Source organism: Pteropus medius, unplaced genomic scaffold (assembly GCF_902729225.1).
Source record: "Pteropus medius unplaced genomic scaffold, Ma_sr-lr_union100, whole genome shotgun sequence".
NCBI lineage: Eukaryota > Metazoa > Chordata > Mammalia > Chiroptera > Pteropodidae > Pteropus > Pteropus medius.
In genome coordinates, this window is record NW_024355205.1 from 5,823,474 (window position 1) to 5,850,067 (window position 26,594).

A 26,594-nucleotide genomic window follows, 5' to 3' on the forward strand; every position below is an offset into this window, starting at 1 on the left:
TTTGGTTTTTGGAGCATATTTTATTTTACAGTAGTGGAGAATTAACATCTAGTAGCAGCAAACATAAAAATGCAATATCGATCTATCTAAAACTCATATAATGGGAAATTGTCTTTTGAAAATGATAAAACACACACACATACACAGCAGGAGACTTAGAGACCAGTTGATAAGAAAATTTTAAAAAATCAAAACTCTCATTCCATCATCATCATCAATAAGGAAAACAGGTATAACGATCATAGGGTAACATTCACTTTACATCACCAGAGAAGACTGTCATTTCATAGCCTATATATAAAACATTCACACTCTGGAAAGCAAGAGAAATTTTCAGATTTAACTCTACAAATTTAAATATTTATATATATTTCACTTAAAAAAACCAAAATATTAAGAACAGCAGCAACACTGTATTATAATATTACAGCAGTTTGTTCAGATAATATGTGTGTGTGTGTGTGTATATATAGGTATATATATACACATATACACACACGCATTATATATAGAATTGGTAGCTCTTTCATTATTAATATTATCTAATACAATTCACAAATACCAAGGTCCTGGGCTCATCGCCAAATAACTTAAGAGTCTAGATTCGATACATACTATGCAGAAAATAATTATGAAACACAGACTGCAGAACATTCTCCAGACCAGAGGGAATCATACCAAAAGTTTTAGGGGAGGATCAGTTTGAAAGGCATGCAGGGAATCTGCAGGATTCTCAAGGCAAAAGCGTGTTCTGACCAGCTCCCTGGAAAGTTAGGAATTGAATCCTGAGACATGTGTCTGTTAATGGAGAAAAGAAAGCACTGCCGCCTCTTCATGGTTCCATGTTTCATTTGGACATGGCATTAAACTGATTAACAACTGAGAAATTTCTCAGGAAACAAGAGGTAGAATCATTTCTCACCAGGAAGCAAGACACAGGAACAAGAGGCTGACATTTATTTTTCAGCCTTTGCATTTACTCTGACAACCAAAGGCTAAACACCAAGACTTCACCTTGTATGTTTAAGCCTGGATGACAGGAAAAGTACTTCAACCCCTATTCCCGCTCTAAGTCACGGGACTAAATTCTTAATCTTGATAGTTTAGAAATAACCCCGAGACGTGGTGACTGGAGTTTCTTCAGACCTGGATTCGGTTACAGAAGTTGCCCCTGCATTTGTAGCTTTTTGAAATCTTTTGAAGGTTTTTCAGAAAAGATAAATGGTTAAGTCTCCCAACGGAGTTGGATCTACAGTAACGCTGCTCTCTGACATTTCAACAGTTTGTCGCCTTTTTCATATACTATTTCGATTGAGTCTCACAATAAACTTGCGAGGAAGCCAGGATAGACAACCAAGTACTCGTTTCAAAGACCAGGAATAGGCTCATAGACCAAAGTGACAGCTTGTCACGGTCATACACACTAATGAACTGGTGAGGATGTTCTGTAGAACTCAGCTCTAATAGTCACTTCTTTTTTAAGAACAGGGACTTGATAATAGCTGTTTTCTGAAAAATGAAGTCATTTGAAGCGGGCAGGGAAAAGAAAGGAAGAAAACGGAGCTCAGGAGAAGAGCGAGGTGGTGCCGCTTGGCAGTGAGCATCACAAACGTTAAAACAAGCTGAGTTTGTTTCCTAGACGTTTAGAACACAGACATTTAAAAAAATACTTAAATACTTCAGTCTTCCAAATAGTCTCACACTGGCCTTGATTACTGCACCTTTACATAGTTCCTGAGGCTGACATTGAAACATAAGATCACCAAGAAATTTTTACATGAGTTCCACGATTTCCTAAGAAACATAATAATGTTATAGCCTGTTCTCAGAACCCTGCTCCTGCCCCATTTCATCTCCAATCCAACATAGTTACATTAAAATCTGTGTATATTTGACTCATTTGGTAGTTTTATAAGGTGTAGGTTTTACAAAACATCTTTCATCAGTATTCTTGCTATGTCCTTAGGAAAATTAGCTTCTTCTCTCTGGATCTAAGCTGAGAAGAAGACTGCAATGAATGTAGAGTTTCATAATTTTAAGTTTGGGTTCCACTTGGACAGTTGCTGGGGAAGAAATTTTTTTTAAATGACCATAATAATTAATTTATAAAGCTGTCATATTTCACATAACCTTTTCAAGAAAATTCAGTGACTCTTAGCTTGGTAGTTCCATAAAACAAAATTATACTAATTCCATTGTAAAGAAACTTACATATAATGATAATCTATGAACTGGAAGACTTAACTTCCATGTTCTGGAGTATAACCAGTTCTCATTTTTAATCAGTAAATGTGTTTTAAAGAAACAGCTGAATTAAAAAGGAGGCCATCATGACACATTGTGTAACATGATGCAAAAATTATACCAATCCTTTTGTTCCTCTTCAGGCACCACCTATCCCAATCCCTCTAGACATTCCCACTGCTTCCCTAACATTCAGACATTATGAATGCCCCACCCACAGAGTCTGCCGACCCTGAACTGAATGAATGAGGCACCAGAAGGTAAATTATGCTTTGGCAGGGAGGAAATTGAACTTTGAACTCTTCTGAGGTAGTGGAGTCTCTCCTTCTAATATTCTAATGGTTAGAGAAAATCAAGGGAGTTGAATTAAAAGACAAGTGGAGTGTTGGTCACTGTACTTCAATGCTATTCTGAAATGGGTGGTTTATATGGGTGATTACCACACACTCCAAACCTTCTTCAGTAGGATCCTGATTGTTATGTGCAGAAGATATTGAGGTTGCCGTATGAGTATGGTCCCTTGAGGCATTGTTTATCTCATTAAAACTTGGATTTAATTGCTACACATCTCTAAAGAAGTGCCTGGCATACAATAGGAGCTCAATAAATAACCGATGACTGTTTAAGTTCTCCGATTTAGCTCAGTGAGATTACAGGCAAAAACAAACAGAAGTACCCAACCAAATGCAGGCTGTCACCAAAGGCTGGGTCACTTTTTCCAACATGTGGAATTTTAGACACCTTTCAAACATGAGAAGGTGAAGCTCAGATGGCGCTGGACATGGTATAGCACACGACTCCACATTAACTCCGTTTGTCACCTTATTCCCATCATGATTTTATCATGATGTGACTGTGAGATTTTCATCCATAAATAACTTTCCTGAAGATAATGTGATCCACTCTCTCTGTTGTTCTTCAAGCTTTTCTGCCAAGCATTTAATCAAGACAGGGTCCACCTTAGAATCAAATTTATTAGCAAACCAATGTCCATCTTGTAGAAGCCACCTTAATTCTGCTGCTCCATAGATACACACACTTCGGAGGTGAGAGCCAGTACAACTGGGATAGAAAAGGCCTTCATAATAACTCCACTTGACAAGGCGGGTCTTACTCTGCAGGTCAGACACATCCTGGGCTGATCTAGAAATCTCCCCAGGTATTCCTGGTACCCGAATTAAGGTAGCCCAGAAATGCTCATCAGGCGAGTATGTATCTTCAGACCAGGCAAAAAAGTCTTTAACAAGGGAGTTGTTGAAAACATATCTAACAAATGCTCGACTTAAAACAAAATAAGCACTGCCAACAAATATCTCAATGTTATGAGGTGGGGCTTCTTTGGAGATGTTTGTCTTTATTGGTAGCTTCATATATTCATAAGGCACCTGTCTGAGTTCATGGCGATAAGTGAATCTTTCCATTTTACTGTTAGGGGGTTTCACTGTCTCTAACATATTTGCTCCATTGAGTTTCTTCAGCTCTAACACTAATTCAAAGTTTGACTTCAAAGGAAAGTCTTGCCCACACAGGTTGATAACATACTTCCATTGGACTGAAGACTTGAGAAGGTCTGACAAGCAATTTAAATCAGCTTGGAGTCTGGAAATGTGGGCATATTGCACAGTCTCTACTTTGGAAGCAATGAAAATATTGGAGAAGCACTTAGCTAAATTGTTCATGGCAACTTTGAAGGTGTCGGGTGACTTATGGTCATAATGGATGCAGTAAATATTGTGCTGGTTATATATAGCATGAATTAGCCTTTCAACCATAATTGCATCTTTGTGAACAACCAAAGAATAGGCTATTGGGAAGCTTTTCTCTTCCTGTGAAACAAGCTTTTGAGGATACCTTCTTAGGGTCTGATAAATGTCACAATCACTGGTCATTGCCACAACATCATCATCATCCAAGTCGATGATGTCTCTTCTTCTTATTTCCAGAGTCTTGCCAATTTCCAAAGGCTCCTGTTCATAGACTCTCAAACAGTTAACTTCATATGTGACTTCATCCTTAACATAAGTGTATCTGTTCCTTACAAAGGGGGAGGTACTTAGGGAGTACTCAACCAAGTAAATGTCTTTTTGAGGGAAGAGGAGTCTTCCTATGTTTAGAAGCTTCACCAGGGAGAGCAGCCACAGGGTTAAAAACAGGATGAAAACTTTCTGCTGCAGGGTGTATTTAAAACAACATCTGAATATCTTCATTCTGTAAGAGGCAAAAGGAATAATTCAGTTGAAGCATTAAGAGAAAATTAGTTCAGTTCAGCCAAAGTCCACTGGGCACCTATCACATGTCAGGTAGAATGCTGGGCCCAAAGATGACTAAAGCAAGGTTCTCATCCTTGAGAGAATCCAGAAATAAGGAAATGGAACTGTGTAGAATGGAGGTATTTTGTGGCAATCTGTGTTAACTATACCTAATTCTGAGAGACGTTGGTTACCAAATAGAATGGAAAATAATGTAAACTTCTAAAAGACAGGTACTAAGTATCTTATATTGTTTGTATTTCGGTTTAGCACATTTGGGGAGGCAGTATTCTGGTTTGGGCAAAGGTCTAGAGAAATGGATGGCATTAAGAGGGCCTTAGAGATGCAAATAGCCTACCTGAGACGAAAAGGAATATCCATCTTGATTCTACCTTCGGAGCCTGATTAGATCTATGTCTGCAGTCAGATGAGGAAGCCCAGTGAATCTCATTGCTGTAGACTGAATGTTTGTGTCCCCCTAAGATTCATACGTTGACACCAAATCTCCAGTGTGATGGTAGTGGGAGGTGGGGCCTTTGGGTGGTGACTAGGTCATGGGGGTGGAGCCCTCATGGATGAGATCAGTACCCTTCCCACCAGTGTGAGGAAGCAGCAAGATATGAGCAGTGTGCACCTGGTAGAGAGCCTTCCCCAGAATCTCATTATACTGATCTCAGACTTCCAGCCTTCAGAATAGTGAGAAATAAATTTCTGTTGTTTACTAGCCGCCCTGTCTGTGGCATTTTGTTACAGCAGTCTGCATGGACTAAGACACCCTCCTTCAGAAATAAGAGCAGTGGCAGACACTCAAATGAGCAATAGCAGGTATTAGAGACTGTAAAATTTTGTACAGATTATATAAATTTGGTAAACCAGCACATTTCTTCGTTTTTTACTTTATTAGCTCCTTTTCCTCACGGGGTTAGCAATTTAGCCCTTAAAATGAAAAGAATGTGACTTTCATTGAGGTTGGGTGTGGGGTAAAAACTACCTCGGGGGCAGTTAGGCCATATCTGTCAGATTTAAGTATACCTATCCAAACGGGCTCACGTGTGTGCAGAGAAGGTATGTGCACAAGAAGGTTCCCTGTAGTGTTATTTGTTCAGGCTAAAGACTGAAAAGAGTAAAAACATTCTTCATCAGGGGATTGATTAATTACATCCACACTGTGAAAAAGCCTGAGACAAATCTGCATGTGCCCATAGGGAATGATCTTCACAATTTATTGTGAAATAGAAATAAGCAAAATGCAGAACTGTGTATAGTGTGCTCACGGATATGTCAAAAAAGACTATACACAAAAGTGTCCACACATAAAAAGCACATGTTGGCAAAACTTTTCTTTCTCTGTCACAACTATTCAACAATGTAGTGGGAATCAGCCACAGGATAATGTACAAGTGGGTGGGCATGGCTGTGTTCCAACGAAACTTTATTTACAAAAACAGAACACTGGCTGGATCTGGCCCATGGGCCGGTATTTCCAGAAGGATGTTGTACAGACATGACACTGGGAACAGAAGTTGCTTTGCAGGGCAGGGGAGAAAGGGCTGAGGATTAGGGTCCTGGGTAGGAAGGGGATTTACTTATCACTGAATATCTGTTTGTATTATTTGAACTTAAAAAACAATCATATTCCTTTATTAACTAAAAGCAGGCTAACAAAGGAGAGGGCATAGATGTGCTTATTTGGGGAACAGCAGGAAGAGGGGATCCAGGGACTATCACCCCAAGGCAGGAGGACAAGAAGGCTGGCCGAGCTCCCGGGGCTGTTTCAAGGAGTTCCAAATAAGGAAAACTGGTAAGGTCAGAGGAGCTCAGATGCAATTTCCTAACACATCTCAATAAATCTTAAATGAGAATGTATACCAATTTTCTTAGAGAGAATTAGCAAGAAATTTGAACCTGATTTATTTTTGAAGATTGTGTAAAGCAATTAAAAAGCTCTGCTGGGAATGACATACCTTCATTCACCTTCACTTGAATCACTCTCCCTTAAAGAATGACACCGCGCGAACAGTGAGCTGTTCAGTAAAATCCGTGTCCTCTCCGGCCACATCTTATTCTCTCTTCTGAGAGTTTCCCCCAGGGTCCTGTCCTCAGCTCAATGCTCTTTTCACACGTACTCTTCCTGGGTCTCTGGATTTCAACTTCCACATGTACATTGCCAACACATTGATCTCTAGCCCTCACCTCTCACCCAAGCTTCCGGAGTGAACATCCAATTGTTTGATGGACATCTTCACTAGATACCCTACAGGCACTCAACCTCAGTGGGTCCAAAACTGAACTTGGCATCTTCACCTCTTTGGTACTTTTGCCTCAGTTTATGGTGAGACTATCCACTCAAGGACCCCAGTTCGAAACTTGAGAGCCATTTAACGCTTCCATTTCCCTCACACATACATTAACAAATCACCTCATAGATACCCCTCAAATCCAGCCCTTCTCCATCCCCAACTCCAGGTCAGACAACGTCTTTGCTGAATTGGAACCCAGATAAAAATAATTCCAATCATGCTCATGGCTCTGAGTCCCCCGTCAGGTCTCAGGTTCCTGTATCCCCGAAGCAAACTGTATAGGGTTCCATCCACTCAGGCTCAAGGCCAAAGTCCCTGCCAGTTGTTAGAAAGTATGAGAAAACCGAGTCCTGAGGCACAAAGCAACACAAACTACAACCCCAGCAGCCTGAGCACACGTTTAGAACTAGGTGTCATGATGAAATAAACTTGGATTAATCAATCCCAAATCAACCAATCTGTCTCATCACTGTCCTAATTCATGGTAATTAGGCATAAATAGGGAGCAGCTTACATAAACGGCTAGAACTAGAATGAATCTCAGCCTAAGTAATGTTCTGCTTTTTCTTTCCTCACTTTATTGGTCCATGGAATCTCTAATTAGCATCAGTTAACAGTGTACCACAGTGGTAAAATGAAAAGACTTCACATTTCTAAAGAGGTTTACAAAGTCTTCCAGAGCTGTTACGTCATTTATGATGTACCATTTAACTATCATCCTCACACTTTTCTAAAAAGCCAAAGGCTGGCTGCCTGTCCCGCCAGCCTTTACCAGAGTCCCCTCTGTACGGCTTGCCCTGCCCTTCCTGGGACTGCCTGGAGCACACACTTCCTGACTCCAGCCTGGTACCTGGAGGGTCTGAGTGGAGACAGGAGGACATGGCTGCCTGCCCCAAGAGGGAAGGTCATAGGGCACCCAGAAGAAAGAGGTAGCAGGCACCCTGTGCGAAGTCCCATGGGAAGTGGCTCTGGGTCCCATGTCTGAGCTTCACCAGCCATGGATGAGAGTTCATTTTAAAGGAAGAAGGGGAGGTAATCAGACAACCCAGGCACCTCGCTTTTGATCCTCCTCCTTCCACCCTGGCATCTTTAAGGGGGACACCCTGTCTATATGTGGGTCAGTCTTTGACATCAGGGGAAAGAAGCAGCCCTCCGATACTACCCTGTCCCAAGTCAAAGTAAAACCCCTTCTCAGAAGTGCCTTTGACTGAAAGCATTCCTTTCCCAAGTTAGAAGATGTGAAGGTGCAAGCCCTTTGGTGTGAATGAGCTTCTGTCAGACCCTGAAAAGGGCTGTTGGCCTCTTCCCAGCTGTGGTGAGGAGTCAGCAGGTTATTCCCAGGCTCTAACACCTGCAGCAGGTTAGAGACAGAGTTCCCCATCACTGCTCCACTTTTTTGGGACAGAATCTCTCTGTGACATCCATGGCCCCACCCAGCTGGGTCTGCAGTCTGTTTAGGGAATGCCCAGCAGCAGTCCAGCCTCCAGAGGCCAGGAGCTGCAGGTAACAGTAAGCTGGGGCAGGCACCTGCCCATTGCGGCACCGCCTCTCTTCCTCGCCACCTGTAGTTAGGCCTGTGAAAACCCCAAGATGCCAGGTTTGGAGGGAAGGGAAAGAGCTCCTGGGGCCTGATCCAGTTCTGACTACAGTTGGCTGGGCTAACTCTCCACCATTCCATACTATATCATATCATAAGGCTGGCAGTTACTCTGGCCTCATAGTTCTTAGGAGAGTATGGCAGCAAAGCCATCTTCTGCAAACACTCCACCCTGGTTTTTTCTCTCTTAAAGGCTCTTGGGCAGGAAACAGGCAGGTGTTTTGCTGCCAGGAAGTAGTCTTATAATTACATTACATAATTTCCCACCCATAAGAGAAGGGGTATTTCCCCGCCCACCTGTCCAGACAGAGAAGGAAGCCCAGTCTGCTGTGCAGTTTACCACCACATGAATACAAGTTCCTAGTCATGATGGCAGATCTGAGAAGAAAATAATAGCAAGGTTTGATCACTAGAACTGCATATGAAATAAGGTCTATTTGGATAATTCAATACAAACTCAACAGGAATGTTGAATGAAGCCTTTCCTCCAAACCATTGTTGGTCCCCGGCCCTTCCAGGTGCTGTTTACAGCCTTAAAGGAAACAGCAGGCACACAAAGGTACATCCAGCTAAGTGGTTATAATTGCATTCTGGGCTAAATGGCCACAGCCATTAGCAGTTCCTCAATGAACTCTCCTTAAGTCGGCAATTTTGAAATCCAGGGCTGTCAACCGAGTACATGCTTCCTTTCCCAGGGAAGAAAGGGGATGGCAAATCACAAATGGGAGAAAGGAGACGGGGAGAAAAGTACCGAATAAGGTTTAGCTTAGATACCAAGAATGAGGGACCCACTGTCCATATTTGCTGATTAGGTGGCCTCGGCCTCCTCCAGTCCCCTCCCTCTTCTAGTGCCTCTCTGCACATCTGCAGTTCTTTCCAGTAGCTACCACAGGTAGAGGGGGCGCTTGGAAGCGAGGAAAGACAGTGCGAGTGTGGGCTTCAGGATGCCCCAGCCCTGAGCTTCAATCCCTGCAGAAACAGTAGCCATAAGACCGATCAGACTAAACTCTGAAGCCCGGTTTTCTCATCTCTAAATGGGGATTAGAAACCCCCTCCCTAACTGCTGTGAGGGTTCAGGAGGCTGTCTGTGAAGGGGGTCACCCCACAAAGGTGCTCAGCGCACATGAACAAGCCTTTTCTTTCCCATGTGCCCAGCTTGCCTGGCTCCAAACCTTGGGGTTTTCCCAGTGCATCCATTACACAGGGCATGCTGATTTTTGTACTTTTGTTTTGTTTTTATGAAAAGAATCCACTAGATAATTTTATGCAAACAACATTAAGGAAGTAACTAACCTTCACTCTTCTGACCATAGTGGGAGGTGGAAATGTTTTAAGGAAGGAGAAAGCTGCAGAGAGTTAAGGCCTTGCTCAGGGTCTGGGTGGGAAAAGGGGAAGCCACATGTGATCCTACAAGGGCCGGGGCATCAGCTCACGGGCAGCCCCTGCGCCCGGCTCAGGAACGGCCCATCAAGCACCCGGACCCTGGACAAGTCCCTCAACTTTTCCACATCTCTGTATCTTCACCGGTAATAGGACGTTAATGACCGTAGCTACCCCAGGGATTTGAGGGCTAAATGAGGTGATGCATGCAAAGTGCTTTAGCTCTGTCTAGATCATGACTGCCTGATAACTGCCGGCTGTGGTTTCATCCCATCCCTATCCTCATCCTCATCACCATCATCTCCACCCTCAAGTCGTGCTGCTACTTCTCCTCAGGGGTAAGCTTTTTTTTTTTTAAAAAAAAAGATCTTGCTCAGACTTGTGGCTTACAGCCTTATTTTTCCACCTACCTCCTATTTTCCCCCAAAGTCTTGACATAAATTCAGTATTTTAGGGTTAATGCCAGAACGCCTCCATGTAATGCGCTTTATTAACCTAATAATATCATGATTATAAATGTAGACGCATTCGATAAGAATTGCTACTATGGTCACTGTTCTAAATACTCTGCATGTAAGAACCCAGTACCCTCGACAGATCAACGAGGAAGGTAGCACTTTTATTCCTCTTTTACAGGACAGTAAATTGAGGCACGAGGAGAATAAGAAATTGCCCAGCACTAAAGGGCTACAAAGTGCTTTAGTGGGACCTTGATCCCAGAGAGTTTTGCTCCCGAGATGCACTCTTAACCCTCTAGGCAATACTTTCTCATGAAATATAAAGAAAAAATACTCCATATTTCCCATAACAGTTTTAGTCCTTGACTAAAATTTCTCTTTATGTCTTACGTCTTAAAGCTGGAACAGAAATGAACAGCAAATCATGTTTGAAGTCCTGAGCCCTTTCACCTCTTTTAAGGGATTATGTACTTGGAGAATCAACTTAGAGGAAAGCTGGATGAAAAACACAGTCCAGTCTTGCAGTCAGAGGCTCGGGCCAACCCACGTGCTAATGAAGAGATGAGTCAGTCTTCCAGCCCATGGAGGCCATTAAGGGAAAAGAAAGCTAGCTCATCCTAAGAAATTCTGCCATCAGTTACTCTTGTCTCATATCCTGTCACTGATATGACTCACTTGTTCTTGCACTGACCAGTGACACGATTTGGGCTCTCTGAGAATCACCAATTATTTTAGAAAACTTTCTGGGTGAAGTCTCTCTGTGTGGAAACTAGTCCCTTTGTGGGCCACCTTTAACTTTTTCAGCTTTGTACCATTTTATGGCACTGTGAAAAATAGGAATTGAAGAGTTTATTGATTTTGAAATGTCAAGATTTTGTTTCTTGCTCGTCTTATAGAGGAGAATCAGCACTTAAGAACACTGATAGAAAGATGAGCTCACTAAAAAAAATTCCTCATCCAGTTGAATAAGCAAAGGTCCTTCTACGGTATGTAGCAACTTGATTTCAATAAAGCTATTGATTCTCTTTGATGACATGCTCATCAACAAACCCAGAGAAAGTTTTGGTGTAAGACCATGAGTGGGAGGATGACTCAACTGAGATGAATTTCCTCAACACCCGCACAGCACCTGAAGAGTCTGCAAAGGAACAGGAAGGCGGCAGGTTTCTTTGCCCAGATGATCTTACGTTCTCATTGTCCGTCCTAGATTGCGACGGCAAGTAATTATCAGACTGTGACTGTGAGCAGGAAACCTAGATTGCGACGGCAAGTAATTATCAGACTGTGAGCAGGAAACGGTAAGCAGGCAAAACACAAGAAAGGCGTGGCTGGGTCAGTGAGACAATACAAATTGAGAACAAGCAGTCCTCAAATAATAAGAGGAGACAGTCTCAAAAAGGAAAAAGAAAAGGTTTTCCAGTCCCTGTTTATAAAAGTAAACACTCATTAAATTAAAAAAAGAAAAAATCAGAAAGTCAAAAAAATCTAAAGAGAAAAATAAAGCTCCCCAGTAATTCCACCGTCTGGTAATGACATTCTGTGGACAGTGTGTCCTTCCAGATTGTTTACAATAAACACGCCTTTTTTGGCTTCCTTTTAAACAAAAAGCACCACCTTATCTGTTCCTTTCATTTCACAAAATACCATGAATGAGTCCTATTGTACACTGAGTCTGTAAATTCTTAGAAAGTTAACGATTTCTAAGAGGTCAACATACTTTTCCATAGGAAAAAAAAAAACAACAACATTTAAATAGAATTTACTTTTCTGGGCCTCCTCTAACAAAGCTTAATTAATTGACTCACAATTCCTGAAGAAGCCTAGGAGAAAAATCCTAATATTGACAAGGACTTTAATGGTGATAGAGTCCAAATTCCTCCTTCTCTAAATGGAGAAACAGAGACCTATCTAGCCACCATCTAACACCAGTCCATTCTTGTGATCCTGGGAACATTTCACCATTACATACATGTTTGCACATCCAAGTGCTCCCCCACGAAGGACTGGACAGAGGGGGGACCTCTCCTCCCCAAAGCCAGGCCCCTCGTGGTGGCATTCACTTCAGCCTGGGTCCACTGCCCCCTTCACTGAGACCATTCTGGTCAAAGTCAACAAAAATGTTCATGTTCCCAGAATCACTGGACACATACCTGTCACTTCCTAATGGCCTATACTGAGCACTAGTACTGTTTGCATTATCTTATTTATTCCATTCAGTGAACCTCTGAGGTAGGTACTATCCTTATCCCCATTTTTCAGATTAGGAAATTGAGTCTTAAAGCATAAGAAGCCAGTATGTGTAGGAGCCAGGATTTTCAACTGTGGCCCAATTTCAGAGCCTACACTTTTAACCACAATGGGAAGTTGCCTCTTCAATCTCTTAACAATAGCAGAACCCTGGTGGTTCTATACCCAAAATATATTTCAAATCCACCCCCATCTCTACACAGGAACCACTGTAATCCAAGCCAGTGCAAACTCTTGCCTGAAGATGAAATCACCTCCTCGCTAGCTTCTCTTGCTTCTTTCTAATCCATTCTCTGTACTGTAGCCAAAAGAATATTTAAATACATAAATCAGATCATTCTCCCTCCCTAGTCCCACTCTCTACACTTAAAACTCTTCACTGGGGTTTCATTGCACTTAGAATAAAATCAGAAATCCTTTCCATGGCCACAGGGCCCAGCCAGCCCCATTCTCTGTCCTAACTTCATCTTATTCTGTGCTTTCTATTGCTCATTACATTCTAAAGTTCCTGCCTCAGGACCTTTGCACTGCTGTCTCTATGTTTAGACAATTTCCTCCTGGATCCTGGCCTTACTGGCCCCTCCACATCCCTCAAGTTGTAGAAGAAATATTTTTTCTTGGGGTTCTCTCTGATCCCCATTCTTAAATCTCGTTCCTGACTATCACGGCCCTTGTTTTCTTCTAAGAACTTATCACAGTGGCTGTCATTTTGTTAATGTGTTTATTTCTGTCTCCTGGACAGGCCTGTACACGCTCTACCCCCAGTCCCACATACATACCTACCTAGCATAGGGAAGTCATTCAGTGGGACAAAGTCAGAAGACACAAGTTCTAGTCTCAGCTCTGCTATCAGAAATTCCTGAGGTGGTCCTGGGAAGTCATCTAATATTGGGCAAGTCTTTATTTCCCATGTATTAAGTGGGATAATGGTTTTTCTATCCTACAGTGCTATTATGAAGGTCCTGGGACACAGTGCATGTGACAGGTCTATGGGGAAAAGAAAACAAACAACTTTGTATGCACATGTTGGGTACTAGGACCTCTACGAGAGAATGGCTTCTTGGGAAAATTGGGAAAGAGTAGATATGTCGTGGTTTAGTTTTATTTTTCTAAAATAGTACATGCATTATTCCTTCATTCTGACATGCTCTTTATTTCTTATTTGTTTTTCACTATTTGATAACATTCTTTTTTGTTAATGTCTGTTGTATCCTGTTTTAGATTTTGAAAGATGGGAAGATAGTGACTCTAGTTAAACTTTAGAGTCCTCCTGCCCCAGTCTGCTCAATAGCTTATGAAAGATTGACAGTCAAATAATTCCTTTAAAAGACATGCAAAAAGAGTAAATGCAACTAGTTCTGTGCAGAGTTATGATCAGCTAAATAACTTCTGTAACCCTACGCATCGCAGAAACGATAAACCTTTCCCCTAAGTTCAGTATCTTTAGGGGCAGTTCTTTTTCAGATAGTGCAAAACTGCAATGACTTGTTCTAGCATCCCCGTTTGGGCAAGCTTTCCCTAGGGACGTAGCAAATGAGGCAGTATGAAGATTCCGCTGCAATGCAAGTACACAAACATACCCTCCGTCACATAGGGCCTCTGCCAGCACTCCGCTGCTCAGATCATATGTCAAGTTAAAAGTGCCTCAGCTCAGGAAAGCACAAGGTCCTTCATCACCTGCAGAACATTCACAAGTGAAGCTTTCTGTGGCGGCGGCGTGCTTCAGTTTATAAGTACAAAGACCACAGTCATCATCTTTCTTAAACAAAGGTCAACCTTACCTGCAAGATTTGAGAATGGACATCGGAATGAAAATACTGGGCATGAATATCAGTCTCTCAATCACCTTTTAAGATTATAATTCTTCCAACTAGTAGCATCACTAAAGCCTCTCAGGTTTGGGGAGATTTACGAGGCCATGTAAGGTCACGTGTGAAACAAGCAATTCGTACCAGGATGTGTTTACCAGGTGGTGGTACTCCAGGTCATCAGAAATCTGGGCTGCAGCAATGGAGCAAAAAATGTGCAGAATTCAGCCAGCTTTTTATGATCACACCAATTAGAGAAAACCAACTTGATTCTGAACTTTGTTGCATCTGCTCCACAGGGCAAATATCGAAAGCTGACTTTGGCCAGTATCTTGGGCAAAGATACGTGGCTAAGAGATCTTTAGCAGAAAGTCTAAAGGGCCAGACATAATATTGCTGAATGGAAAGTTTTCATTTTGTAACAATATGAGACCCTCATCAAGTTGCAAAACATTTCCTGTATTTTCTTACAGGAAAAATAAAGTGAGGATGGATTTCAAAAATACTTATGGCCTTCATATTTTAGCTCAGATGAAAACGGCTTAAATAAAATGTTTCCTCCTTTTTAGATACAAAAGATTATAGCAAAGGGGTTAATTTATGTACTCGATCTTGGCCTCTCGAGCTTTATAAACAGTGTGGTTACATTTTTTTCTTAGGTTTTCCTCTTCTCTGCCTTCCACACTTAGCTGGATATAATATAGAACTGAAATACATTTTATGTTCCAAATTTAAAATGTAGGTTGAGAATATTTTGGTTTCTTTTTCTATAAGAAGGAAAATTGAAGTGCGAAACACTTATGTACATTTTTTAAAATGCATGCTTAATACACTAGAATAAAAAAATTTTTCCCCACCTAAGGTCTATATGGCATGATTTTTTCATCTCAGAAATTTCTGGAAGCACTTATTTGGCTAATTCCTATATGGCTAATTCCATATTTTATACTGGCCAAAATTAATTTCTCAAAGGTTATGTAGTAGCTGAAGAGGTACAGTAACTGACTTGTATGTGGACATTTAAAGTAGAATCTCTAAAGTCCATAATTACAACACAGAGGCAGCACAGGATAAATAGCTGTGAATCTTGGCAGAAATGGCTTAAGGCCAGGCCACATGCTCCATGAGTGGATCAGACACATTCAGTTTTAAATCCTCAGAAGAGCTCCTTTGTTTGTTTTCTGTTCTGCTGATATGGCGGGGAGCTGAGCTGGAGACTTCAATATGCTTCTGCACTTCCACTACACTATTCGAGACTGGCAACTCTGGCATGATGTCACAATTTAGGAAAGATCTGTGTTTCCTGGTTTAAAATGCTCCTCTAAAAGCTTCCCGCCCCACCCCCAGCCTCCATTATAGAGGAGAAATCACTGAAATATAATGTGGGTTATCTAGGAAAGCTCTTTAAAGGAACCCGATTGTGGGGGACGTATGCTGTTTTGTTATCTTTTTCTGCTTGGAACACTGACATGATGGCTGGCATTGTAGTAGCCATCTTGGGACCATGAAGAACAGGCAAAGACAATATCAGAGACCTTAGTCCCGAAATCCTCAAACCACTGAACCAGCAGCAAGAAACACCCACTCTGCCTTCTTGCTATATGAGAAAAATAAACCCTTATATATTTAAGCAACTTTGCAAAGATGTACTTTGAAAGACAACCCTATGAAAAGGGTAATGCTTCACACACACACACACACACACTTAAGCTTAAATTTAAATCAGGCTAAAGTGTCTACTCACACAACAGCACAAGCTGGTATATAGCCAAGTACAAAACTATGAGTCGAATAATGCTGAACCTCTCATTCATCTGTATTTAGAGGTAGCTGGAGGCTTCAGGGAAACACCTGAAGGAAGATTTACTAAATTAACTCCAATGCTGGCATGAACTGTGCCACCTGCTCACCAAGCTTCAGGTAAGCACTACTCAGTTTACGGGACACCTCCTCTTGTCTGGCTCTGGCCATAAGCAGGGGGTAGGCCACACAATTTCTAAAAGTCACCTTGCAGGCCGGCTGCCTTCTTGAGAGCTTGTTTTGTAACAAGCTTGTTACAAATCAAGAAAAAGATAGTGAATCACACTGAGTAGCTCTGAGTCACTCTTGACCCTTGCCTACCTGCCCGACCCGACCCGCTTCTTCTCCTCCCTGCTGCACACTTACCTCCCCATCCCCCATCTAATGCTCCTGCTCCGCCTACGTGTACAATATAACCGACTTGGAATTTAAAGCCAATGGTTCTGAATTTAAGTCCGACTGCACTAACAAGCTGTCACTAATCTAGTTAGCCCTCTGCCTCCTCGTCTGTGATAGAGGGCCCAGGGCCCTGACTCATGTGGACACTGACAACAGAGCTCACGCACGGGTACTTCCTGGCAGGAAGGTCAGACTGGCACACCAGCTGCATGATGGTAACTGATGGAAAGCATGCAAACCAGCACCAGAGAAGGAGCACCGAGAATCATAGAGCAGGGGCTGTTCTGCAAACAGGGAATGGACTTTGTCCTCAGTATGCCACACCGGCTCCCTCACCTAGAGACTACCTCCCAGAGGCAGCAGTGGTGTGGAGGGAGGGAGGGGGCTCCATCAGGCAGGATGATGCAGAAGCCCCATTAAAGTCTTCCGCATCCTCACAGTCAAGAGGGGATCAGATGGGTGCCCACTGTCCTATCCTTACAAATTTTTGTAGGTTTGAAATTTTTCAAATTAAAAGTTGTATTAGTATTAGTATTAGTATTAGTATTAGTATTAGTATTAGTATTAGTATTAGTATTAGTATTAGTATTTTTAGAGGGCACAATAGGGGTAACCGGGAGTGGGCAGGACTAAAAGACTTTGAAAGTCCCTGCCTCATATTAGGGTTTAGGCAATTCATTCTTAGCAGCATGGTTTTAAATGCCTTTTTAAGTCTGGTGTCATTGCTGTCTTCTTGCTAGAATATACTTTCTGAGTATTACCTGCTGAGTTCTTTTGTTATAAAAATAACTTTTCTTTTGTTGTTCCATATTTATGAATGAGTTGATGATCATAAAAACATTTTTTTTCTATCATTTTATTGTGGTAAAATATATATAACAAAATTTACCATTTCAACCATTTTTAATTGTACATTCAGTGGCATTAAGTACATTCACACTGTTGTGCAGCCATTGCCACTATCCATCTACGGAACTTTTTCATTTTCCCCAACTGAAATTCAGCACTCATTACACACTAACTCCCATTTCTCCCCTCCTCCCAGCTCCTGGCAACCACCATTCTACTTTCTCTTCCTATGGATTTGACTATTCTAGGAACCTCATATAGGAGAAATACAATATTTGTCCTTTCATAACTGGCTTATTTCATTTAACACAATGTCTTCGAGTTTCATCCATTTTCTTCCTTTTTAAAGCTGAATAATATTCCTCTGTATGTATATACCACAGTTTGTTTATCCATTTGTCTGTCAGTGGACACTTGAATTGATTGCTCCCATCTTTTGGCTAATGTGAATAAAGCTGCTATGGACATAGATATATAAATATCTGTTCACCATCCTGCTTTCACTTCTTTTGGGTATAGATCATATGTGTGCGTGTGTGGTGTGGTGTGTGTGTGTGTGTGTGTGTGTGTGTGTGTGCAGTGTATACCTTTACTCTCATATATACTACTTATATACCCCTTCGATTAGTTGCTCATCCATCCAGCAAACATTATTTGTGTGCCAAACATGTGGCAGGCAGGCACTGTGCTAGATTCTGGGGAGATACAGCTAAAAACTGTGCTGCCTAGAGGAATACAGAGAAATAAATAATGAGGTCTTGGGTGATTTGATAACACAATCGAGAAATTCCAGTTATTTTGTTACATTTAAATTTTATTGTCCTTCCTCAGAAAAGGTAAGTCACTAGCTAGCATTTGGAAGTATTTCTTTTATTCAGGGATTTTTCTTGCCATAGTGTTATTTTACCTTCCTCCTTTCTTAGGATCTCTCCTCTGGTTCCCCATCCCTTCCTGCAGCTCCACAGTCTTCATATCATCCTATTATTTTTTTCACTTCTACCTTGTGTGTCATCTCACTTCTCTCTCCCCACCCATCTGAGAGTAGGTAGGGCAGGGTGGTTGCCTGAAAAGGTAAATGAAGAGAGAACCTGGTGGAAGGTGATGCTGGCCTCTCTTTGCCACACCCAGGTGGAATGCAGGTGTTTGGGGCGGGATGTGGGTGTGTGGAGAAAGGACGCATGAGGGCAAATATTGCAAATATGCTGCAGTGACGCAGAAGAGCAGAAGAAGGAAGAGAAAAGGAACCTTGGCAAGCTCAGAAGCTGTGCCTTGTTCTTCTCGGTCCTGGGCACAAGTGCCCACTCTGTGCTACAGTCTGAACAAGCTGCTCTGCCGTGGGTGGTCCGGATCTAGTACGTGACCAGGAGAAACGCCAGGGTTTGCAGAGCCTCTGGAAACAGGTCCAATCTAATCAAGAGCAGGGAGGCCGACTATCCAGTCTGAGCACAGCCAGGAAGCCCTCCTCCAAAGGGAAAACCTAGTCTATTTCCCCCTGATCTACATTAGGGTGAAAAGCAGGAGAATGAAAGCAACCAAAGAAGTACCACGTATTCATGGAGGTTGACTTGAGATTACAAAGAGCTCCATTAGCATCGGGCACTTTTCCCTTGCTTGCTGCAGTAAGGGTAAGGGAGAACATCCCATCAGAAGAGGTTTTGTAGCATCTTGGAGGAGGAAATCAGGCCTCGATTTTTTTGGAGATTTCTGTGGTATGGTTTAAAGCTGGTCTTTCATTGCAGGGGGAGGGAGGAGGAAGAGATATTGAGGAGGATTGAATAAGGATTGTGAATGTCAGTGTAGGGTTCCAGGCACTGCTTCATGCTCTAGCAAGCACAGCTAAAAGCATTCTTGCCATAAAGTTGTTTTGCTTTTGCCTTTAATTTTTTTTGTGCAATTATATTATCTAATGGTACTCCTTTAAGACAAACAACGGATATAGGAAAAGATGCTCAACCTCATCAGCTATAAGGGAAATACAAATGAAAACCGTAAGATACCGCCTTATACCTGTTAGAATGGCTATTATCGAGACGACAAGAAATAAGCACTAGAGGGGATGTGGACAAAGGAAACTCTTGTACACTGTTGGTGGGAATGTAAATTGGTGCAGCTCCTAAGGAAAACAGTATGGAGGTTCCTCAAAAAATTAAGAAAAGAGCTACCATGACCCAGCAATCCTTCTTCTGGGTATCTGCCTGAAATATGGGAAAACACTTATTTGTAATGGATATGTGTACCCGTATGCTCATTGTAGCCTTATTCACAATAGTCAAGGCATGGAAACAACCAAAGTATCTGACGGATGATTGGACAAAGATGATGTGGTACATATATACAACAGAATACTACTTAGCCATAAAATTAATGAAATAGTGTAATTTGCAACAAATGGATGGATCTTGAAAGTATCATGCTAAGTGAAATGAATCAGATGGAAAAGGCCAAGAACCACATAACTTCACTCATGTGGGATATAAAACTGAAAGCAACAAATAAACAAAACAAACAAACTCATAAGCACAGACAACAGTTTGATGATTACCGGAGGGAAAGAGGGTGGGAGGAGGATGAAGAGGGTAAAGGGGAACAAATATACAATGATGGAAGGAGACTAGACTCTGGGTGGTAGCATACAATGCAGTAGACAGATATTACATTATAGAATTGTACACCAGAAACTTATATAATGTTATTAATCAATGTTACCCCAATAAATTTAATTTAAAAGTTCTAAAGATTAAAAAAGAGTCATGTATGAGCAAAATTTTGTATTTGGACTTGAGCACAAAACTCTTGGGTAATAGAGCTTAGGGTAGGAGGTGGCAGTGAAGCAAAGAGAATCGACGAGGCATAATTTTTACTTCCCATTATTTTGAAATTTCTGAATTCCCCTTCATGCGACTGTAGATAAGTTAAAACTTACCTTTGTGTCACCTACAAAAAAAAAAAAATTTAGCTGGCGGTATAAATATAAGAGGGAGAGGGAAATAATCATCACAAACAGGTCCTGACCGTGTGCTACACACATGACTGTCCTGTGAGAGACATTAAGGATGGAGTGAGAAAACACGGCCCTACTTGGAGAAGCAGTGTGAGGGGGAGCTTTAGAACAGCCGTGATTTCAGTCCAAGCCATGATGGGACCAATGACAATTATTCTGATGTTAGCTCCACAAGGATTGCAATGGATGCCAAGTTTTTAAGCCTCATAAACTATGGGGATGCCCTCTAGCAAAAATACTCATATCATTATTAATTCCTTGGGCCAGGACATCAGCGGCCAAGGCAGAGGACAAAAAGGTTTCTACAAAAAAGGACAGAAATAGGACCCAAACAGATCTGGACAGACTTGGATCTAGTGAGATGAACTTTAACAGAGATAGACTAACACTTAGGTCCAAGAAACTGACTGCCCTCATACCAGATGGAAAAATGTGGTTTAACAGGAGCATCTGTAGAGACAGTTCAGTGTTTTTACTGACTATATTTAGGAAGAGTCAGTTTGGTATGAAACCGCCAGAAGATTTCTTTTTTTTTAATGACAGCCAAACCAAACCCAAAACCAAACCAGTTTGGTTCTGGACAGCGTGAGACCCACTGAGCTGCAGAACGTGAGAGCCTAAAGGGATCTTAGAAAGCATTTCCACCAGTTTAGACCTTGAAACGGAGGAAGAGACGGGTTTTTGTCTGGATACAACTCTATGAGGATACTGACTGACAGAAGTTAAGCAGCACAGTGAGAAGCTGGTGACCACAAGAGGGAAATGGAAAGTTAGGACCAAATAAGTGAAAATTCAAGGGGAACCAGAACTGGCTTCAAATATTAAAACACAGTTTGCTGAGTTCAGATGTCCTGATTCAGCAGATCTGGTGGTCTCTGAATTTGCATTTCACAGGAGCAAATAAATAACTTCCAAGTGACCACACTTTGAGAGACACGGCTCTAAGTAACAAAATCATAGTTTAAAAAATATATACATATTCTAAGATTTTACTAAGATACAATGGTTTATTTCCCAGTAAGTCCAAACTAGAGAGAATTTATTGATTTTAAAACCCCACACATTGGTATTTAAGATTATGCTTAAAATTTCATACGGCTTGACAGAAGTTCCACCTTTACTATCTGACCCTTTGAGCTTCTTATTAGTTCAGCTTCATAAAGCAGACTTCTGTTTCTGCTTCTGCTTCATTTTCTGGCATTTTATAAAATAGGTGGTTTCCCTTTAGTCTTCTACTTTTCCTGTATTTTTCTATTATATTCAGCAGGACCAGCTTCATTACCTATTAAGATGTGACCTGCTTTTACCCAATGGTATCTGGCTTCCCACATCTTCTAAAATAGTAAATATTGATTCAATCCTTTCCCCACAAGCCCACACTGAGCCCACCGTGCCCAGGGGCCCATTAGATTTTGAAGTACAACAGAGCTGCAGTGTAGTTAATTCCTGATTAATTTTATTTGATCTTCTATACTTGAAGCGTCAGCCTTTAGATCTCACTAGGAAAATTACCAGCAGATGGAAATGCATATAAAATGACATGCAAAGCAATGCAAATTAATACAAAATGTATATCCCTAAATTGCTTAGGAAAAGTCTGTATGTCTTGACATTGATATCTGCTTTGCTTCTCTGCACTCTGGTGAGCAGTCGCCAGGTCTTTTTATTACAGTTAATTTCATACAGCATCTAGCACCTGACACTTGTTGACATGCTAAGTGGAAGACATCCCTGCCTGTGAGTCAGGCAACTGAAATCCTGGCCTTCACTTTGCCACTGCTTGGCTCTATGGCTTTGGACAGATTCTCAAAATCCTCTGGGTCTCAAGATTCTACATTTGGAAATGATGGAAATGACATCATCATAACAAAACCACCAGCACTAAAGCTTACTGAGCACTCACTCTGTGCCAGGCACAATGCACACATGCACATACTGATGCACGTACACATACATTGGGCGTACATGATGCACACTTGCCTACCTTGTGCAAACACTGTACATACATGATGCACACAAGCAATTCTCACGACAGCCCATAAGAAGGCACCACAAAGCATTGGGTATGGTGCCATTTCAGAGACCAGGAAACCAAGGCAGAAAGGTCAGGAAACTTGGGCTAGGTCATGAGCGAAGGAGTAGCAGAGCCAGAACCAGAGCCTTGGCAGTCTCACTCCGGGCGCTCGTAGCCCCGCTGCAGCTCTGTTGTGTGATTTCCATCTATGTTTCTCTTAATCGTTAAATGTTCATGATCTACAAAATAAAACTTCAAATATCACAACCATAAGTGCTTCCGAATATTGTTTCAGTAACACGTCAATGGTTTATGAGTTTGATGTCAAAATGCTGGCACAATCGGACTGTTTTTTTTTAACCTAATATTCTAAGAGTGGGAGGGGCTTCCAGATATCCTGTATGTTCACCCTCGCATTCCCACTCACTCTATCCCTTTCACATATCAATATTAAAAAGCCAGCCCTCTGTCTCACCTCTCACTTAAGGAGCAGCTTCCAGGGAGGCAACCGTGGTGGCCCTGCAGTGCATGTGTGTGTGCACGCGCACACACACACACACACACACACACACACCCCTGCACCATGCTGGGTGTTCATGCCCATTACAGCTTCGGTGAAGATCTAGTATCACCCTGGTTTTCCTCCCATTTCTCCCCATGAAGACAGGGGCTCTTTTCCAGGTTTATACCCTCTCCTCCAACCCACCCAAGGCTTAAAATAACACCCCAATACAGATGACCCCCAGCTTCTTTGGAGGGTCAGCTGGGGTCTGGTCTATACAGCTACTAATTAAGTTCTTCCACTTGGGAGCCTCAAAAGCAGCTCAGACTCAACAAAACCAAACTTGTCTTTCCTCTCCCAACCTGTCCCTCCTCCAATGTTCCCTCTTTTGTAAATGACAGAGCCACCTATCCAAGTGCTCAAGCCCCAACTTAGCGGCAGTCACCATGCATTCTCACAACCTACACAAAACTAGTCACCAGGTCACTCCAGAGTTTGCCTTGAGTCCACTCGCTTCTGTAATCCCCATTGCCACTACCTTAGCCTAGGCTGCCAGGCTTCTCATAAGTCCCAAACCAGCCTGTCTACTTTAGGGGCTCCTCAAATCCATCCTCCACACAGCAACTGGAGGTTTATTTTATTGATTTTAACTCTCATCAGGATATTTTCAGAGGTGAAACAGTCCTGAGGATCAGTTCCACGAAATGGCTCGAAGATCTGGCATCATCTAGCCCCGGCACCTGCTGATCTCAGCGGGTGTCATTCTCTCCTTGGGTCACACTGTACTTTGAACAATCCCTGTTCTCCCCTTCTCTGTCTTAGGGAACACCTTTCCCTGGGGTGAGCATACTCCTGCTTTTCTCTTCCTCCCTTCACTTAATTTATGCAGCTCCTACTCATCCTTCAAGTCTACATTAACTCACCCCAAGAAGGCCTTTTGCCTTCAATCCAGCACATCTGTGCTCCCGCAGCGCCCGGTACAGCCTGGCACACAGTAGGTGCTCGATTAATTTGGGTTGATGAAGTGACTTTTCAACCTCGTGTTACATAATCTTACAGTCTTATTGCTTTCTTCCTGCCTTCTAGCCTAAGAAGGAAATCTTTTGAAGCTGACATAGTTTTATTTCTAGTACGTGGTGCTATGGTAAGCCCCGGGTCCCCAAGTCATACTCCCAACACTAGTGGCTCCACTTGTTGGTGATCCTCAAGGAAGAGAGCAGAAACTGGTCACGTCTGTACAGGCTCTACCTGCCTCCATGACCTGAGTTCGACAACTATTTATTGTCTGCCTATCCTACGGGTACTTAGCATGGTGCCATCAAGTGCGCAGTTTTGACTAATTGCCTAATTATGCCATTCGGCCCTACCTACCTCTCTGAAGACTATGTGGCATTTAGCAAATTACTATAAACTTTGGTTCCAAAGGAATAATAAATAAGTTCAGTAATAAACAGGAGGGACCACTCCTCCCCCACTCCCAAAAGATACTCTTTTCAGTCCTTCCTGGAAACGCTCAGGGCTACACAACCCAATTCTTTGGCTATGATTCAACGGCATCTTAATTGGTCATTTCTCAGAGAGAAATGGATCCTTAGAAAGTGCAACATGGGAGCTGCTCTCTGCAACAATTCTCTTACTTTTAAAGATTTAACTTCCTCAAGACACTATCAACAAAAGCTGTCAAAAAGGACAGTTAGGTTCTAGAATGTCTTTGATAGGTGGTTTAATTGTAAGGGCATGTTTATATATGTCAGATTAAAAAGGGTGACTTCTATGTCTACCAAACCACGCGGACGCTTAATATTATCTATCCCCAACTCCCTTAACCTTCTGGTTTGTTGCTTTCCCATTTTTAGGACAGGAAGAGGAAAAGACAAGTGTCTCAAGGTTAACGCCACCTCTCCACTTGCCCAGCCTGGGGACAATACACAAGTTTCCCCGCTACTACTCGGAACACCTTCCCCAAGCCGGAAAGCGTAGTTCTTTAATTTACAAAACGATACCACGCACTAAGTAACGACACCGTTAGCCTAAGTAAGGATAGTAAACCTACTCCAGAGTCCACACCTCTTGGCTCAGATCCCCCGAAGCTGCCAGCCTGCCGTGGGGAGGCGCCGCCACTTCTCAGGGGAACAATCCCGGCCAGCTCCGCAGCACCAACACTTGACCTTAGAAAGCGCACAAGATCGTCTCTGCCGAGGGCGCGGCCGGGAGGTCAGTCACACAGTTTCCGATGACCAAAATATTAAGAGACACCCCCTGCCCCCGCCCCCGCCCCCGCCCCCCCACACGCTCTATCCCATTGGAAAAGCCAAGGAAACAGCCCATTCCTGCGCGCCACCTCCCTCTCCTGCCCACTCACCTCCCGCCGCCCCGGGGCCGGCACGCCCAGGTCTTGGGCAGCGTGGCCGGGCCCCGCGGGTCCGGGCCTGCGGAGGGGCTGGCGGACGGGTCCAGAAAAGCGGGCGTGGGGACCCCGGCCCTCGGCTCCCCTCACCTGGGCGGATCTAGGTGGCCCTCCGCCCGGGAGGACCGGAACAGCGGGATCCTGGCCCCGGGAAAGGCGCGTCCGGCACCCGCTGTCACCGCTCGAAGAGTCTGGGAAAACCGTGGTGCGGACGCGCCCGGCGACCCCCGGCCTCCCCGCTGCGCGCTTTCCCGGGGTGCGGGCGCCGCGACCCGCATCTCCCAGGACGCCCTCGCGCTGACCCGCGCCGGCCGCCCCGCAGCCCGTCGCCCTTTCCCAGCGCTGGCCTCAGGGAACTTTCCAGCGCCCGGCGCCGCTCAGGGCCCCAAAGTTGCAGCATTTGCTTGGCGCACCGCGGGGTCGCCCACGGGTCCCCGACTCCATCTGCGCCCGTCAGGTGCCTGCGCCGGCCCCTCGGGACACCCGCAGGCCGGCGGGCGCGCGGTCAGGCGGGACCTCAGCCCCGGACCTCGGTGCGGCTTCTCGGGCCGACACCCCCGCCCCGTCCCCGAGAGGGACGCAGCGCCCAAGTTTCCCCCGGCGGGAAAGTGAAAGTCGCTTGGAGGAGAGGGTCCGGGTGTCCCTGTCACCCAGCGGCTGGGACAGGAGCCCCGCATCCCGGCCCCGGGAGTTCCTGGCGGGCCTGCGTGGCCAAGCCGACTTACGAGAGGGAGCGGGGCGTTCGCGAACGCAGAGGCCGCCCCGCTGGGCCGCGCGCTGCGCTCCGGGCTCCGGGCTCCGGGCTCCGGGCTCCCGGCCGCTCTGCGGCGCGGTGGCGGCGACTTGCTCCCGCCTCCTGCTCCTTCGCCGCCTCCGCGAAGGCAGTCGCTCCCCCTCAGCCGGGGGTGGGAGAGCGCCGAGAGGCCCCCGTGACGTGGAGGAGAGAGGAGGGGCGCCACGGGTGCGCTCCCTTGGAGGGGGCCCTCAGCCCCGGCGCTGGGGGTCCCGGCCCCGCGCTCCCGGCAAAGTTCCCGGGCGCGTGTCGCGCGCTCTGCTCCGGCCGAGCCGCCCGGGTGTCCGCCGCTGCCCTGGGCGTCATCCAGCTGCGGTTCCCTCTCCGCGTTAAAGAGACAAGAAATCCGAGGTCTAGAAAGCTAAGCGATTTGCCCAAAGTCGATCAAAGGGCTGTGACAAAAGCAAACTCACCTCTGCGAAGACCCGGCTCTGCGAGGCTCCGGCCCTGCAGGAGTCGCCCGTTCTCATTGGTGAGGTGATGGTGTCCCACACAGCCTGGAGAAATATCACCTAGGAGCAGAGCGGGAATTTGGAGCTTTAGGCC

At 43.9% G+C, this 26,594-nt stretch overlaps 1 protein-coding gene across 3 annotated transcripts; it reads right to left on the reverse strand.

The window, feature by feature from the left end:
- Window positions 1-26,594, reverse strand: GCNT4 (glucosaminyl (N-acetyl) transferase 4). 3 transcript variants are annotated; one of them, XM_039857510.1, is made up of 2 exons: window positions 26,462-26,594; window positions 1-4,452 (listed from the first exon to the last, which is right to left on the reverse strand). In XM_039857510.1, exon 2 carries the CDS (start codon window positions 4,449-4,451, stop codon window positions 3,087-3,089), a length of 1,365 nt encoding a protein of 454 aa, XP_039713444.1. In that variant the 5' UTR covers window position 4,452; window positions 26,462-26,594; the 3' UTR covers window positions 1-3,086. The 3 variants fall into 3 exon arrangements, with proteins under 3 accessions (XP_039713444.1, XP_039713443.1, XP_039713445.1); XM_039857509.1 differs by lacking the exon at window positions 26,462-26,594 and adding an exon at window positions 25,981-26,063; XM_039857511.1 differs by lacking the exon at window positions 26,462-26,594 and adding an exon at window positions 24,916-25,040.